Below are 17,412 nucleotides of genomic sequence, written 5' to 3' on the forward strand. Positions count from 1 at the left end.
CTCATATTTACAGAGCGTGCAGTGCGCCGCAGCGCTGTGTAGCAGTAAAGATCTCTCTTGTTATTATTCATGATTAGCCACATAACTGTTTAAGGTTTTGTCATCCATCCATCTATCCATCATGCATCCACCTACTTTTCTATCAACACGCACATCTGTCCGTCTGTCTATCTATCTGCCTATCTATCATCCCATCGATCTGTATCTACAGGTACCCCAAACGCCTGCACAAGGTGGTGAGGAAACTGGTCCCAAACTGCGATGTGCGCTTCCTCCTGTCTGAGAGTGGCAGTGCCAAGGGGGCTGCCATGGTGACCGCAGTGGCCTCCCGCGTGCAGACCCAGCGAAAGCAGATTGACCAGGTGCTAGCCTTGTTCCAGATGACTCGAGAGCGACTGGTGAGGGTGCGGGACAAGATGCGGGCTGAGCTCGAGTATGGACTCAAGAGGAAGACCCACGCCCTGGCCACGGTCAAGATGCTCCCTACCTATGTCTGCGGGATGCCTGATGGCACAGGTGGGTTGGCATGGTCATGTGCTCTGAAGGGGTGACCAGAGCCCCTGTCCATGGCCTGTAAATGCAGTGGAAGTTGGGGTTTTAGAGTCTTGAATGAAGGGAACAGGAATTAGAGAACAGATTAGTCTCTCTCTTTCTCTTTTTTTTTTTTTTTTTTTGAGAAAGGAATATTTACTGAAGCCTACAGATCTGGGGGGAGGTTCCATAGTGGCAGAAGAAGCTGGCCCTGTTTTCACAGGTCCAAACAGAAAGAGAGAGAGAGAGAGAAGCCACAAGCTAAAAGCCACACAGCACAGCACACTTCAGGAGCTCCAGCTAGGCACGCTTTGCATGTCTTTAGATTGACATCTGAATCCCACCACCGCACCTTAAGATCCACCCAGTGACACCGCCTCCAGCCAGGTGGCTGCAGATGCAAACTATAAACTAATAAAACAGTGAATATATTGGGGGCCATCTATTCAAACTACCACATTCTGCCCCTGGCCCCCAATAGATTCATAACCATCACACATTGTAAACTGTACTACTCAGTCCAATTTCAAAGGTCCCCACAGTCTTGATCAATTTAAGATACTGAGTCCTATAAAATCAAACAAGTTAAATACTTCCAACATATAAAGGCACAGAGTAAACATTTTCAGTCGGTATAAGGCATAGCAAGGAGAGACTAAAACAATGCAAACTCAACCACCATCAAACAAACATCAAACTTCTGCAGTTCAAGTTCAATATAACCAGAGACTGACAGTCTCCAGATTTTCCAGTTCTGCCCCTCCAGCTGGGCAGAGTAGCCAGGGAACACTTCCATCTCAGGCCAACAGTGCGCTCCATGGTAGCCCTTGCATAGTCCTGGAATACCCAAAACATCTTCAGGTCTTCCTGTAAACCACGGTTCATCTTCTAAGGGCTCCTTCAGCCTATCAGGGCATCAGGCCCTGCCTCATGCCGCATCTCCGCAGCGGCTCCTGGAACTGTGTGCAATTCACGACCACTCCTCGCATTTTTCATGCTTCTGAAACCAATACCAGGTGTGCAGGACACAGCCATATGCTTAATTCCCAGTTTAGTCTTGAATCTGGGTGTCTTGATTAGACTGTGTGTGTGTGTGTGTGCGCGTGTGCATGCACATGTGTGCAGGTAAGAACATGAGTGGACCCTGGACCCTGCACTATTCAGTATAGATAGAAGGCTAGACACGTCATGGATGGGTGAAAGACAGACATGTGATGGATAGAAGGATGGATGTCCATTGCACCAAGAATATGGTGGCTGTGGTCTGTTGATCAGTGTTTAGAACTAGAAGAATGGGCTGGGTGTGGTGGTGCACGCCTTCAATCACAGCACTTGGCAGGCAGAGGCAGGAGGATGGCTGTGAGATCAAGGCCACCCTGAGACTCCATAGTGAATTCTAGGTCAGCTTGGGCTAGAGTGAGACCCTACCTCAAAAAAAAAAAAAAAAAAAAAAAGAAAAGAAAAAGAAAAAGAACTAGAAGAGTCCATGGAAGTCCAACCTCCTCCTGCACACATGGGAAGACAAGAGACAAGAGCCTGGCTGCTTTCTTGTTTCTATTTTTTTGAATTTAAATGAACTTTATTTTTAGACAACCTACATGACATGTTTAAAAGAATTTTTTTGTTGTTGTATAATTTTTTTCTATGAGAAAGATAATTGGCACACCAGGGCCTCAGCCACTGCAATCGAACTCCAGACACTTGAGCCACCTAGTGGGCATGTGCGACCTTGCGCTGACCTCACCTTTGTGTGTCTGGCTTACATGGGACCTGTAGAGTTGAACATGGGTCCTTAGTCTTCACAGGCAAGCACTTAACCACTAAACCATCTCTATAGCCCCCTCCTCCCCTTTTTTTAGTTTAAATGCACTTTATTTTTAGACAACCTATACAACGTTTTTTTTTTTTCTTCAAAAAAACAATGCCTCGCCAGGTGTGGTGGTATGCACCTTTAACCCCAGCACTTGAGAGGCAGAGGTAGGTGGATCACTGAGTTCAAGGCCAGCCTGAGACTAATTCCAGGTCAGCCGGGGCTAGAGCAAGACCCTACCTCAAAAAACAAAAACAAAAATCAACAATGCCTCTGGTCCAAATAAATCTGTCAAAACCAGAAGTCCAGATGGTATCAGTTCCATTCGTCTAGTCCGGGTGTTGGGTGGGTGGCAGCAGCAGCCACCTGTGATGACGGGGGAAAGGGGCAGAGCACCGCCTGTGCGTTACTGTGGAAACAGGACCAACCTGCGCACAACTTTCCTACCGTGCCGACGTAGTCCCCAGGTCAATCGGGGCGCCACGAAGACAGGCAGAATCATGGGGGTCTTTACTCTCGCACCCTAGTGCAGACCACAAGAACCACAGGCTGTTCCCTGTCCATCTGTGGACGCCGAGGACGCCACCCTTGCTGACAATGAAAACCTGTTTCTCAGAAGCACCAGGCCCCTTGGCGTTTCACCTCATTAGATAGTGTAGGTGGTGCCTGGGTGTCCAGGGAAGGCGAGGCTGAGAAAAGTGTTCTGGCCCAGGACAGGCTCGGGCTGCCTTCCAGGGCCTGCCATCTCCTCTTCCTGTAACGCGTGGCCCAGGTCCCTGCGCACTTCACACGGGTAGATGCAGCCCCTCCCCCCCCGCCCACTTTCTCCACCACAGAGAAAGGCAAGTTTCTTGCCCTGGATTTGGGAGGCACTAACTTCCGAGTCCTCCTGGTGAAGATCAGAAGCGGACGGAGGTCGGTGCGGATGTACAACAAGATCTTCGCCATCCCCCTGGAGATCATGCAGGGCACTGGGGAGGAGGTGGGTGCCAGGAGATCATGCAGGGCACTGGGGAGGAGGTGAGTGCCAGGAGATCATGCAGGGCACTGGGGAGGAGGTGGGTGCCAGGAGATCATGCAGGGCACTGGGGAGGAGGTGGGTGCCAGGAGATCATGCAGGGCACTGGGGAGGAGGTGGGTGCCAGGAGATCATGCAGGGCACTGGGGAGGAGGTGAGTGCCAGGAGATCATGCAGGGCACTGGGGAGGAGGTGGGTGCCAGGCCCGCATGCCCGCTGCCGCCCCCGCCGCAGCCTGCCTCGCCCGAACGCCGCTCTCTCCCTGCAGCTGTATGACCACATCGTGCAGTGCATTGCCGACTTCCTGGAGTACATGGGCCTCAAGGGCGCCCAGCTGCCTTTGGGCTTTACCTTCTCCTTTCCCTGCGATCAGACGAGCATCGACAAGGTGAGGCTCAGCCAGCCCGGGGCTGCCATCCTCCACCATGGGCATCCCAAGATTCTTCTCTATTTCTCTTGTATTATGTAGGGCGTCAGAGGTTCAGGGCAGCTGGGAACAAATGGTGCAGAGGATTAAAAACAAAAAAAAAAAAAACAATTGAAGGGCTGGAGAGATGGCTTAGTGGTTAAGGCACTTGCCTGCAAAGCCCAAGGACCCGGGTTTGACTCCCCAGGTCCCACGTAAGCCAGATGCACATGGTGGTGCACGCGTCTGGAGTTTGTTTGCAGTGGCTGGAGGCCCTGGTGTTCCTATTCTCCATCTCTCTCTTTCTGTCCCTCTCTCTGTCTCTAATAAATAAATAAATAAAAATTTTAAACAGGTTTTAAAATTTGAAGTTGGGGGCTGGAGAGATGGCTTAGCAGCTAAGGCGTATGCCTGTGAAGCCTAAGGACCCAGGTTCCATTCCTCAGGTCCCATGTAAGCCAGATGCACATGGTGGCACATGTGTCTGGAGTTCGTTTGCAGTGGTTAGAGGCCCTGGCACACCCATTCTCTCTCTCCCTCTCTCTGTCTCAACTAAATAAATAAAATAGAAAAAAAAATGAAGTCAGGCATTGTGATGCATGACTTTAGTTCCAACATTTGGGAAGAAGAGGTAAGGAGGATTGCTGTGAATTTGAGGCCATCCTGAGACTACAGAGTGACTTCCAGGTCAGCCTGGGTTACAGTGAGACCCTACCTTAAAAAACCAAAACAAACAAACAAAAAAAAAAAGAATTAAAAAAAAGTGTGTGTAAGTGTGCTGACGCAGCATGGTGAGGTCAGAGACATCTCGGGCGTGGTCCTCTCCTCCTACCTTGTTGGAGAAGGGGGGTCTCTCGTGTATGCCAGGTGTGGCAGTTAATCTTCTTGTGGCTGGGCCAAGCACCTAAGCAAGGGCAGCGCACGGGAGGGCAGGGCTTACTTCAGGCTCACCGTGTCGGGAGGAGGAGCGTCGCCGTGGCGCAGAAAGGCAGCTGGCTCACGACGTCACACAGCCGTGGCAGAGCGAGAGCGGGCCTGTCCCCCGAGGTGCACCTCCTGCATTGGGGCTCCACCTCCCAAAGGCTCCTCCAGCTGGGGACTAAGTAGGGATCTTCATCACGAGCCCCTGAGCCATGGGGGACACCTGACGTTCTGACCACCACACCGGGCTAGCTGGCCCGTGCGCTCCCGGGTGCGGTCTCGAGTGGGCTCTGGGGACCCGGACTCAGTCCCTCTGGTTTGTGCAGCAAGTGCTTCATGCACCGAGCATCTCCCAACCCCCACATTTACAATTTTCTGTGGCTCTGGGAATCGAACCCTTGCCAGACAAGTGCTCTACCACTGAGCTATATCCCTAGCCCGCTTATTTATTTATTTTCGCTTTTTCAAGGTAGGGTCTTGCTCCTGCCCAGGCTGACCTGGAATTCACTCTGTAGCTATGTGGTCTCAAGGTGGCTTCAAACTCACGGCAATCCTCTTAGCTCTGCCTCCCGAGTACTGGGATTAAAGGCGTGCGCCCCCATGCCTGGCTTCCTAGCCCCCCCTTTTTCTTTTTTACTTATTTCTTATTTTTTGTTTGTTTTTATTTATTGATTTGAGAGCAACAGACAGAGAGATAAAGAGGGAGAGAGAGAGAGAATTGGGTGCACCAGGGCCTCCATCCACTGCAAATGAACTCCAGACACATGTGCTACCTTGTGCATCTGGCTTCTGTGGGTCCTGGGGAATAGAGCCTCCAACTGGGATCCTTAGGCTCCACAGGCAAGCACTTAACTGCTAAGCCATCTCTCCAGTCCTATTTCTTCTTTCTTTCTTTATTTTGATTTTGTTTTTTTTGAGGTAGGGTTTCACTCTAGCCCAGGCTGACCTGGAACTCACTATGTCGTCTCAGGGTGTCCTTGAACTACAGCATTCCTCCTACCTCTGCCTCCCGAGTGTTGGGATTAAAGGTGTATTCCACCATGTCTGGTTAAGAAATGCATTTCTTGAGCTGGGCCTGGTGGCGCATGCCTCTTACCCCAGTATTCAGGATGGAGCTGGAGGTGAGGTAGGAGTTGAAGGCCAACCTTGGCTACATAAGGAGTTCAAAGCCAGCCTGGCCTACTTGAGAGTCCTTGCCTCACCCATCTTCCCCCAAAAGGAAATGCATTTCTTTCCTTTAAAATTTTTTTTAGCAGGGCATGGTGGTGCATACCTTTAATCCCAGCACTCAGGAGGCAGAGGTAGAGGATCACCATGAGTTCAAGGCCACCCTGAAATTACATAGTGAATTCCAGGCCAGCCTGGACTAGAGTTAGACCCTACCTCGAAATAAAACAACAAAAAGGTTTTTTTTTTTTTTTGTTTACTATTTTATTTATTTTACAGAGGGGAGGGGGCAAGCAGATGGGTGTACCAGGGCCTGTAGCCACTGCAAACAAACTGTAGATGCACGCGCCACTTTGTGCATCTTGACTTTATGTGGGCACTGGGGAGTTGAACCTGGGCTGGCGGGCTTTGCAAGTAAGCATACTCAAGTGCTGAGCCATCTCTCCAGCCCTTGACAGACATTCTGCAGCTCTGCATGTGATGGTGTCTCAGTCTGTTGGAAGTGGGGTCAGTCTGACCCCAGGCATGGCAGGGACACATCTGAGCCTTGGAGAATGCGCAGTGCTTCTGTAACCTGCTCGGCAGTGGCACTTGTGTGGGCATCGTGCTTGGCTCCACCTCTGGGCCACATGAGGGCCGAGAAGGTTGACACTGAGTTGCAAACACACGCACGGGACCAGTGACCACAGTTGGCGCCTTGCGTTTAGCAGAGGCTGAGTTCCTCTGTCTGGGCTCCAGGTGAACGCTCCTCTCTTTCAGGGACGGCTCATAAGGTGGACCAAAGGCTTCAAGGCCACTGAATGTGAAGGGGAAGACGTGGTGGACATGCTCAGGGAAGCCATCAAGAGGAGAAATGTAGGCTATGCCCAACCTTGCCCCTTTCCCTTTAGCTCTCTGTTCTGCCATCCTACACCCAGGCCCTGTGATGCAGGCCCATGCCTGCCTTGGTCTGACACCACCCCTTGTGCGTTCTGCTTGCAGTCAGAGGCTGTTTCTTTTGCAGGAGTTTGACCTGGACATCGTTGCAGTAGTGAATGACACGGTGGGCACTATGATGACCTGTGGCTATGAAGACCCTAACTGTGAGGTCGGCTTGATCGCAGGTAAGTGGTCAGGCACGGTCCACTGGCCCAACCCCATCCAGCCCTCTTGAGGGTCCCTTGGAACCCAGGTAAGGGCGTGAGGGCTCAGACGCTCGCTCACCGACTGGGATTCCAGGTTGCTGAATTCCCAAAGCTCTCCTTAACGTCCTTCTCCAGTAAGGCTCTGAACCAAGGTCATTGTTTTCATTGAAGAAGGGATTTTCAGCTTATGGCCGTGGGCCTGGCCGTCTTGGGGGGAAGGAAATCGTGGAGGGACCTGGATGGGTTCTCACGCTGGTCAACTGGGCATCTCTCTGTTCCCGGGACTCTTCTGGCTCTCCTGGTACATGTGGAGGTGGAAAGTTGGAAGGAAAGTTAGACATGGGGAAGAGGGTGGCCTGGGCAGGTGCAGGCCCTCCCTGGGTCTGGAGAAGAAGTTGGCGGTGGTTAGGTTAAGGCCAAGGGAGGGCTCCTGAGGGAGAGTCTCCCTCCAAGGCAGGGGGACAGGTGCACCACCATGCCCAGCTAATTCTTCTAGTTCTAAACTCCACTGATCAACAGACCCACTTACCCACGGAGCCATTTCCCCAGCCCCTCTTTTTCATTTTTTTCAGTCTTAGATATGGGCCATTGGCTCTGCAAGAGACTTTGTCTCAAAGGAAGCAGAGCACAGACACCTCTAAGTTGTCCTCTGAGCCGGGTGTGGTGGTCACTCCTTTAATTCCAGCCCTTGGGAGGCAGAGGTAGGAGGATTGCCATGAGTTTGAGGCCACCCTGAGACAATAAAGTGAATTCCAGGTCAACCTGAGCTACAATGAGACCCTACCTCAAAAAACCAAAAAAAAAAAATTTTTTTTTAAATTGAGTCTGGAGAGATGGTTTAGCAGTTAAGGCACTTGCCTGCAAAGCCTAAGGATCCAAATTCAATTCTCCAGAACCCACATAAGCCAGGTGCACAAGGTGGCACATGTGTCTGGAGTTCATTTGCAGTGGTCGGTGGCCCTGCTCTGCCCATTTTTTTTCTCTCTCTCTCTCTAAATAGGTAAAAATAAAATAAAAACGTAGAAAGTTATTATCTGTAAGCAGAGAAAGAGAAAGAAAGAGAGATGAGACAGAGAAAGAGAATGGGCATGACAGGGCCTCTTGCCACTGCAAACTGGATGCATGTGCAGCTTAATTAGGGTTACTTGCCTCTGCATTTGGCTTCATGTAGGTACTGGGGAATCGAACCCAGGTCATCAGGCTTTTGCAAGCAAGCACCTTTAACTGCTGAGCCATCTTTCCAGTCCCTTTTGATGTTTGTTTGTTTGTTTGTTTTTTTTTCCTGAGGTAGGGTTTCACTCTAGTCAAGGCTGACCTGGAATTCACTCTGTAGTCTCAGGGTGGCCTTGAACTCACAGTGATCCTCCTACCTCTGCCTCCTGAGTGCTGGGATTAAAGGTGTGCACCACCACGCCCGCTCTTTTTTATTTTAGTACTTAGGACACTTGCCTGTAAAGCCTAAGGACCCAGGCTCAATTCCCCAGAACCCACATAAGCCAGCTGCACATAGGAGTGCAGGTGTCTGGAGTTGTTTGCAGTAGCTAGAGGTCCTGGCGTGCCCATTCTCTCTCTCTAATAATTAAAATAAAGTAAAACAAATATTTAAAAAATTATTTATTTGGGCTGGGGAAATGGCTTAGTGGTTAATGCATTTGCCTGCTAAGCCTGAGAACCCCAGTTCTATTCCCCAGGACCCACGTTAGCCAGATGCACAAGGGGGCACATGTGTCTGGAGTTCATTTGCAGTGGCTGGAGGCCCTGGCATGCCCATTCTCTTTCAAATAAATAAAATATTTTAAAAATTATTTATTTTTTAATTTGTGTGTGTGTGTGTGTGTGCATGGATCTGCCAGGGGCTCTTGCTGCTGCAAACAAATGCCAGATATATGTGCCACTTTTTGTATCTGGCTCCTTATGGGTACTGGGGAGTCATACCCGGGCTGGCAGGCTTTGCAAGCCTGTGCCCTTATCCGCTGAGCCATTTTTCAAGCCCCTCTTTCTCTTTTCTTTCTTTTTTGTTTTTCAAGGGAAGGTCTCACTGTAGCCCAGGCTGACCTGGAATTCAGTCTGTAGTCTCAGGGTGGCCTCGAACTCACGGCAATCCTCCTACCTCTGCCTCCCGAGTGCTGGGATTAAAGGCGTGCGCCACCATGCCCAGCTCTTTTTTTTGGTGCCTTTTTGCTTTTTTGATCCAATGAGTTTAATTAGCGTTGCTTGCATGAACATGGGTGAGGTTTTGGTGGGGGGATGGATAATATACCATTGGCTACACCACTGAAGACCAGTCTTCCCTTCCCCTTATCCATTAAGCCATGCCGCCGAGTGTAAAGCTGGAATGCCACCCAGCTCTAGCTCAGCTCCAACGTACGGCACTCTGCTGCCTCTCTCAGACCCAGTGGTGTCTCGATTCCTTCCAGGGACAGGAAGCAACGTGTGCTACATGGAGGAGATGAGGAACATCGAGCTGGTGGATGGGGACGAGGGGAAGATGTGCATCAACACGGAGTGGGGAGGGTTTGGAGATAACGGCTGCATAGACGATATCCGCACGCAGTATGACGAGGAGGTGGACGAGGGCTCCTTGAATCCTGGCAAGCAGAGGTGAGGAGGCAGATGTTTGCGCTGATGTCACTTCCTGGCAAGCAGAGGTGAGGAGGGCAGATGTTTGCACTGATGTCACTTGTGCAGGAGGCAACTTCAACCTGGGGAGCGGTCTGTCTTCACAGCACGGGCATGATAGCTTTGGGAGAGCTCATACGTGTCTGTGTTAGTGAAGGGTCTGACTGGAGTGAAGGAAGGCCAGTATGATGTTTCTGATAGGCCGAAGGAACAGGGTCCCTTTTCCTAGTTACCGTCAGGCATCATAAGGGTCAGTGGTGGCTCTGGAAGTGAGGCAGGAGCTGTCACATGTCTGCTTGCGAAGGGCCTGGGTGTCACGGAGCAGGGATGTGTGACATAGAGTTCTTTATGGTTCATTATTTTATTTTTTTGGTTTTTCGAGGTAGGGTCTCACTCTGGCCCAGGCTGACCTGAAATACACTATGTAGTCTCAGGGTGGCCTTGAACTCACAGTGATCCTCCTACCTCTGCCTCCCGAGTGCTGGGATTAAAGACGTGCACCACCATGCCCAGTTCAGAGGACAACTTTGAGGTGTCTATGCTTTGCTTCCTTTAAGACAAGGTCTCTTGCAGAGCCAATGGCCCATATCTAAGACAAAAAAAATGAAAAAGAGGGTGTGGGGAGATGGCTCAACGGGGAAGAGCTCTTGCTGAACAAGACTCAGTTCAGTCCTCAGCACCCACGTAAATAGCTGGAGGCGGTCACGTACACTTGTAACCCCAGTCCTGTGGGGCAGAGACCAAGAAAATAGTTTAGTTCAGTGAGTGACCCCCATCTCAAGGAGACAAGGGGAGAAGTGAAAGGGGACGCTTGACGCTCTCCCCTGGCCTGCACCCACGTGTGTGCAAGATGCTTGTATCTGCACACACACCACATCACACACGAAGATGATAAAACTGAGACCGTCTCCATCAGAATAGACTGGCAGTGCAAAGCCATCAGGAAGAACTGGCTTTGGGGCCAGGCGAGGACTGACTTCTCCCGGTGCCTCCTGCAGTCTCGTGAGGGCTCACAAAGCTGGCACTTACCCTGTAGCCAAGGTGGGGGCAGTCAGGACCCAAGCCCTGGTCCACGTGGCTCTAACGCCTGCCTTTCTCACATCGCACTGTCTTCTGGGTCTGCTGTGGAGAGAGCCTCCCTAGGCCGTTCCGAACCACAGACCAGAAGAACCAGCGACACGCTTTCCATACCCAGTCCTGGCTCCTTTCAGAAACCCGTCCCTCACTCTCACCAGCCTCATCCTTCCTCCCCGAACAGGTATGAGAAAATGACCAGTGGGATGTACCTGGGGGAGATTGTGCGGCAGATCCTGATCGACCTCACCAGGCAGGGGTTCCTCTTCCGAGGCCAGATTTCAGAGCGCCTCCGGACCAGGGCTATCTTTGAAACCAAGTTCCTGTCTCAGATTGAAAGGTGATGTGTGCTCAAATGGACCTGCTTAGTGTGGGAGGCTCTGAAGGGGATGGGCTGTCATCCTGCCACGGTGGGGCATGAAAGCAGGGTCGGGGGAGGTGGCTCAGCGGCTAAGAGCGCATGCTGTATGAGCATGAAGGCCTGAGAAGGTCTGGCTCTCCCTGAGTTTGAGTCCCCAACACCCACAGAAACAGCTAGGCTAGACTCTGTTTCCCCAAGTCCCGTGAGGAGCGGAGATCAGAGAATCTCTGGAGCTCATGAAACCGCAGGTCCAGGTTTGGTGAGAGACTCCATCTCAAGGAAACGTGGATGAGCAAAAAGAGGAAGATGTCCGGCATTCTCCTCTGACCTCTGCATGTGTGCACGAGGCGCGTGTATCTGCACACCCTACACCCTACCACACACGTTACACACACTCACAAACTGGAAACAGGGCTGGGATGTAGCTCTGATGGCAGGGTGCTTGTCTAGCACACTCAGAGCTCTGGATTCTTTCTCTAGCATCTGATGCACCGGATGTGGCAATGCATGTCTGGAATCCCAGCATGAGGAGCAGCAGTTTAAGGTCATCCTTGGCTACACAGCAAGTTTGAGGCCAGCCTAGTCTGAAAGAGACCCTATCTGAAATGAAAAAGGAAAAAAAAAAAAAAAAAAAAAAAAGGAAAGAGACAAAAGCTGGGTGTGGTGGCGCATGACTTTAATCCCAGCACTCGGGAGGCAGAGGTAGGAGGATCGCCATGAGTTTGACGCCACCCTGAGACTCCATAGTGAATTCCAGGTCAGCCTGGGCTACAGTGAAACCCTACCTCAAAAAACAAAAACAAAAAGAAGAGATAAAGAGAGAAAGAGAGAGAGAGAGAGAGAGAAAGGAAGGAAGGAAGGAAGGAAGGAAGGAAGGAAGGAAGGAAGGAAGGAAGGAAGAAAGAAAGAAAGAAAGAAAGAAAGAAAGAAAGAAAGAGGGAGCAAGTGAGCTGGAGAAGGCTAAAGAGATGACTTACCAGTTAAGGTGCTTGCCTGTGAAGCCGGAAGACCCAAGTTCAATTCTCTAGGTCCCACGTAAGCCAGATGCACATGGTGGCATACACATCTAGAGTTTGTTTGCAGTGACTAGAGGCCCTGGCATGCCCATTTCTCTGTCTTAAAAAGAAGGTCAATCTGCTGGGCTTGCCAGAAAGAAAGAAAAGGAAGGAAGGAAGGAAGGAGGGCAGGAAGGTAGGCAGACAGGAAGGCTGGCAGGCAGGCGTCAGGCAATTGCCTAAGTGGTCTTCGGTTACTTAGACAGAAGGACCGGGCTCTCCATTGAGGTTCCTAAAATACTGCAGAGGGCAAAATACAATAAAGTAAAATTAAATTAAAAGGTGCAAAAAATAATCTTCCTTTATTCCTGAGAAGATGATATGTGGGTTGGAGAGATGGCTCAGAGATTAAAGGTGCTTACTTGCAAAGCCTGATGGCCCAGGTTTGATTGCCCAGTACTCAGGTAAGCCAGATGCATGAAGTGGTGCTTGTACCTGTAGTTCATTTGCAGTGACAGGAGGCCTTAGACGGTCTATACTCTTTCTCTCTGTCTCTCTCAAATAAATAATTAATTTAAAAAGATGATGTAAGCCGGGCATGGTGGTGCACGCCTTTAATACCGGCCCTTGGGAGGCAGATGTAGGAGGATCACCATGAGTTCGAGGCCACCCTGAGACTACATAGTAAATTCTGGGTCAGCCTGAGCTAGAGTGAGACCCTACCTTGAAAAACAAACAAAGAAACAAAAAGATGATATGCCAATAACATGAAAGAAAAGTCAGGGAAGGGAACCCTTGTTACCAATTACAATTTTTAAAAATTTTTGTGTGTTATCATCATTTTTTTTTTTTGAGGTAGTGTCTCATTCTAGCCTGGGCTGACTTGGAAATCACTATGCTGTCCTCCTACCTCTGCCTCCCAAGTGCTAGGATTAAAGGCGTGCACCATCATGCCTGACATATCATCCCTCTAAAACATTATTTATTTAGAGGGCTGGGGAGCTGGCTAAGCAGTTAAGGTACTTGCCTGCAAAGCCTAATTACCCAGTTCAATTCCCCAGTACCTATGAAAGCCAGATGTGCAAAGTGGTGCATTTATCTGGAGTTAGTTTGCAGTGGCTAGAGGCCCCGATGCACCCATTTTCTCTGTCTGTCTCTTTTTTTGTCCGACACATGCCAGTGTCAAAAACTCTCATCACTGCAAATGAATGCTTTATGTGAGTGGCTGGAGAATTGAATCTGGGCCAGCAGGCTTTGCAAGCAAGCATCTTCAACCACTGGGCTATCTCCTAGTACTTGGGAGGCAGCGGTAGGAGGATGCTGTGAGTTCGACGCCACTCTGAGACTGCATAGTGATTTCCAAGTCAGCCCAGGCTAGAGCGAGACACCACAGAAAAAAAAAAAAAAAAAGGATGAGACTTCTGAGGTTCTGGACCTTTTATGTCCTAGCTTTTAGGGCATACCACAGCATGCAGCCTCAGCGACTACATGGATCTTCCTCCCCTGGCCCCAGCTAGACCCTGGCGGGAGGTGGAGGCCCTGGGTCATGGCAAGAAGGTGCCAGGCCCCAGGAAGCAGGTACTGACGGCCGGCTCTGCTCACCCACAGCGACCGGCTGGCCCTGCTGCAGGTCAGGAGGATCCTGCAGCAGCTGGGCCTGGACAGCACGTGCGAAGACAGCATCGTGGTGAAAGAGGTGTGCGGAGCCGTGTCCCGGCGGGCAGCCCAGCTTTGCGGCGCAGGCCTGGCCGCCATCGTGGAAAAAAGGCGGGAGGACCAGGGCCTGGAGCACCTGAAGATCACCGTGGGTGTGGACGGCACCCTGTACAAGCTGCACCCTCAGTGAGTGCCCGAGACAGGGATGGGCAGGAGGTGGCCACTCTGGTGGCCAGGGATGGACACACACAGCCTTTCAGCTACACAGAGAGGGAGGAGGAGGTCCTGGCCTTTGGTAGCAAGGTACCCCGGCATGGTGACCCTACTGAACCTGAGACAAGGGGTCTTTGCTGCCTGGCTATCCATGTGCACCAGTCTCGTAACTCCAGGCTTCCATCTGAACAAGGTCACCAACAATGACCTCTGCCCCTTATGGTGAAATGCATGTAGATTAAAGGGGTCAGCACCTGTCAAGAGTTTGGCACCGTCCTCAGGGTGCACACATCATGACTCCTTTCCTCTTGGAAATAAAGTTTCAAAAAGGCTCTTGTGGGGCTGCAGAGATGGCTTAGCAGTTAAGGCACTTATCTGTAAAGCCAAAGGACCCAGGTTCAATTCCCCAGGGGTCATGTAAGCCAGATGTGCCTGGAGTTCATTTGCCGTGGCTAGAGGCCCCGGCGTGCCCATTCTCTCTCTCTCTCTCTTTCTGCTTTTTTCTCTCTCAAATAAGTAAATAAATAATAAAAATGTGGGGCTGGAGAGATGGCTTAGCACTTAAGCGCTTGCCTGTGAGGCCTAAGGACACTGGTTCGAGGCTCAATTCCCCAGGACCCACGTTAGCCAGATGCACAAGGGGGCACGCACATCTGGAGTTTGTTTGCAGTGTCTGGAAGCCCTGGCCCACCCTCTCTCTCTCTCTCTTTCTCTTCCTCTTTCTCTCTCTGTCTGTTGCTCTCAAATAAATAAATAAATAAAAATTTAAAGAAAAGTAATAAAAATTTTTAGGAAAAAGGCACTTGTTTTCAAAGCTTGACAGTCCAGGTTCAATTCCTCAGCACCCATGTAAACCAGGTGCACAAAGTAGCGCACACATCTGGAGTTCATTTGCAGTGGCAGGAGGCCCTGGTGCACTCATTCTCTCTCTCCCTCCTTACAAATAAATAAAATATTTTTAAAATAATAATAAGAGCTACTAATATTTTTTAAGGAAGGAAGGGAAGGCTTATTTCAGTGTCTAGTTCAAGGTTACAGCTCATGGTGGGGAAGACTGGCAGTAGGAGCTTGGGGTAAGCAGGTCACATTCAGTCCATTGTGAAGCAACAAGCGAGCAATGAATGCTCAAGAGCTATTATTTTGAGTAAATGTCTCACTTTTCTTTTTCTGGTTTTTTGAGGTAGGGTCTCACTCTAGCTCAGGCTGACCTAGAATTCACTCTGTAGTCTTAGGGTGGCTTTGAACTCATGACAATCCTCTTACCCTGCCACAGGCAACCTCCCACTTGGTTGGTCAAAGAGTGTGTCCTAGCCGGGCATGGTGGCGCACGCCTTTAATCCCAGCACTCGGGAGGCAGAGGTAGGAGGATCGCCGTGAGTTTGAGGCCACCCTGAGACTACAGAGTGAATTCCAGGTCATCCTGGGCTGCAGTGAGACCCTACCTGGAAAAACAGACAAATAACCAAAGAGCGTGTCCTTTCGTCTTAAGGCCAGGGTGGAAGAAATGAGATCACAATGATGGATACCTTACTGATCCCACCCCAAAGCCTGATGACACTTCTCTCTCTTTACCACAGCTTTTCTCGGATACTGCAGGAGACGGTGAAAGAGCTTGCCCCCAAGTGCGATGTGACTTTCATGCTGTCAGAGGACGGCAGCGGCAAGGGAGCGGCTCTAATCACGGCTGTGGCCAAGAGGTTACAGCAAACACAGAAGGAGAACTAGGGGTCCCTGCTGGGCCCGATGCACTGCCAGTGCCAACCAGCCCTCTCTGCCCACCCGTGGGCCAGGGACCAGCAAGGAGCTCCTGCCTGCTCTCCCTCGTCCGTGGCTGAACGAGAACCTCAGGTTTCCCGGGGTACTTTTAGCGTCTTGTTACTGGTTTTGCAATGATACTCATCAGCAACCCCTATTTGGAATATTTGGGACAAAGACGGGCCAACGTTTGAAATCAAAGTATCTGGCCTGAGGGATCACTTTTTGGTAACAATTTCTAGTTGAGGCCTGATTTTCTCAGATCTTCGTGGCTTTGGGTCCCGTGGCTAGTAGACCCAGAACTGTACACAGAATTTGCCCAGGCAGCTGGCTCAACTCCTCCCTAGGATATTGAAAGCTATCTCTGCCAGTAGACTGGACCCTAGGCTGATGGACGCACCTCTGAGAGGGAGAGGCTACTGTGATGAACTGGGAGGGGGGGGGTCAAATGTAACTTGGCCTAACTTGTGTTATCTCTGGGCGTGGGCAGCTCAGAACACAGAGGTGCTGACATCTTTCTCCATCTCAGGGACTGTGTGAGGCCCCCGGGTTTCATTCCTTAGCAGGTGCGTGTCGCGGGTGGCTCACGACTGCAGCATCTGTGATGCGTTTTGTGCTGTGAGTCATTTCAAGGGCTGTGAGGTATATGACATCCAGCCAATGAATTAAACATATCTGGTTTCCCACAGAACTTGGCGTGAGGTGTTGGTCTTTGTTCTGGGAGGCTTCCTTGATATCTGCAGGTGCAGCTGGTGGCATGATGGACCTCTAGAACCAGAAGGTGCCATGGGGGTAGTGCCCCACATGCTCGCCTGCTTCAGGGGGCATTTGTGTAAGGTGGCTGGAGTGGAACATGGGGTGTCCCACTCCACCACTGTTCTGCCCTGTCTGGTTTTGGGCTGGGGTCTCTTTATGGATTCTGGAGCGTGCAGGGCTCCCACAGTGGTCAGATCTCTGCTCCCCTATGGGACTGGGGTTAAAGGAGCCTGTGGTCGGCTGGGTATGTGGGACCTGGAGATAGAACTCTGGCAGTCTCTTTGAAGAAATGTGAGGATTTATTTGTTTGTTCATTTATTTATTTTGGTTTTTCCAGGTAGGGTCTCACTCCTGCCCAAGCTGATCTGGAATTCATTCTGTAGTCTCAGGGGGGGCATCAAACTCATGGCGATCCTTCTATCTCGGCCTTCCAAGTGCTGGGATTAAAGGTGTGTGCCAGCACACCTGGAAAGGATTTATTAAATTTATTGTTTCAAGTCAAAGGGGAAAATGGGGGAGGGAGGGCATTACCATGGGATATTTTTTATAATTATGGAAGTTGTTAATAAAAATTTTTTGGAAAAAAAATTATTGTTTTAGAGCCAGTTTTAGTGGTATACACCTGTAATCCCAACACTGAGGAGGTAGGAGGAGGATCAGGAGTTCAAGATCATTTTGGTTACATAAAGAGTTTGGGAGCTGGGGGCTGGACAGATGGCTTAGCGGTTAAGGCGTATGCCTGTGAAGCCTAAGGACTCAGGTTTGATTCTCCAGGTCCCACGTAAGCCAGATGCACAATGGTGGCACATGCATCTGGAGTTCATTTGCAGTGGCTAGAGGCCCTGACATGCCCATTCTCTCTCTCTCCCTCTCTCTGTCTTTAATAAATAAATAAATAAAAATTAAAAAAAAAGAGTTTGGGGGCTGGAGAGATGGCTTAGAGGTTAAGGTGATTGCTTGTGAAGTCTAAGGACCCAGGTTCGATTCCCCAGGATCCATGTAAGCC

At 50.4% G+C, this 17,412-nt stretch overlaps 1 protein-coding gene and 1 non-coding gene across 3 annotated transcripts in view; one reads left to right on the plus strand and one right to left on the minus strand.

Annotated features, from left to right (window-relative positions):
* Hkdc1 (hexokinase domain containing 1) overlaps positions 1–16,341 on the plus strand; it is a 55,592-nt gene extending 39,251 nt beyond the window's left edge. For both annotated transcript variants that reach the window (XM_045137488.1, XM_045137489.1), the window contains 9 exons: positions 212–516; positions 3,178–3,323; positions 3,628–3,747; positions 6,613–6,708; positions 6,857–6,956; positions 9,395–9,578; positions 10,855–11,010; positions 13,635–13,868; positions 15,473–16,341. In XM_045137488.1, coding sequence (XP_044993423.1) covers positions 212–516; positions 3,178–3,323; positions 3,628–3,747; positions 6,613–6,708; positions 6,857–6,956; positions 9,395–9,578; positions 10,855–11,010; positions 13,635–13,868; positions 15,473–15,620 — 1,489 coding nt within the window. In that variant the 3' untranslated portion in view covers positions 15,621–16,341. The remainder of the gene's footprint in view (positions 1–211; positions 517–3,177; positions 3,324–3,627; positions 3,748–6,612; positions 6,709–6,856; positions 6,957–9,394; positions 9,579–10,854; positions 11,011–13,634; positions 13,869–15,472) is intronic.
* Positions 2,794–2,917, minus strand: LOC123455890. The gene has a single exon (XR_006634193.1). It is a non-coding gene; the product is annotated as a small nucleolar RNA SNORA31 (small nucleolar RNA).
* Positions 16,342–17,412: the final 1,071 nt, after the last annotated feature.

This window comes from Jaculus jaculus, chromosome 18 (genome assembly GCF_020740685.1).
Source record: "Jaculus jaculus isolate mJacJac1 chromosome 18, mJacJac1.mat.Y.cur, whole genome shotgun sequence".
NCBI classification, from domain to species: Eukaryota; Metazoa; Chordata; class Mammalia; order Rodentia; family Dipodidae; genus Jaculus; species Jaculus jaculus.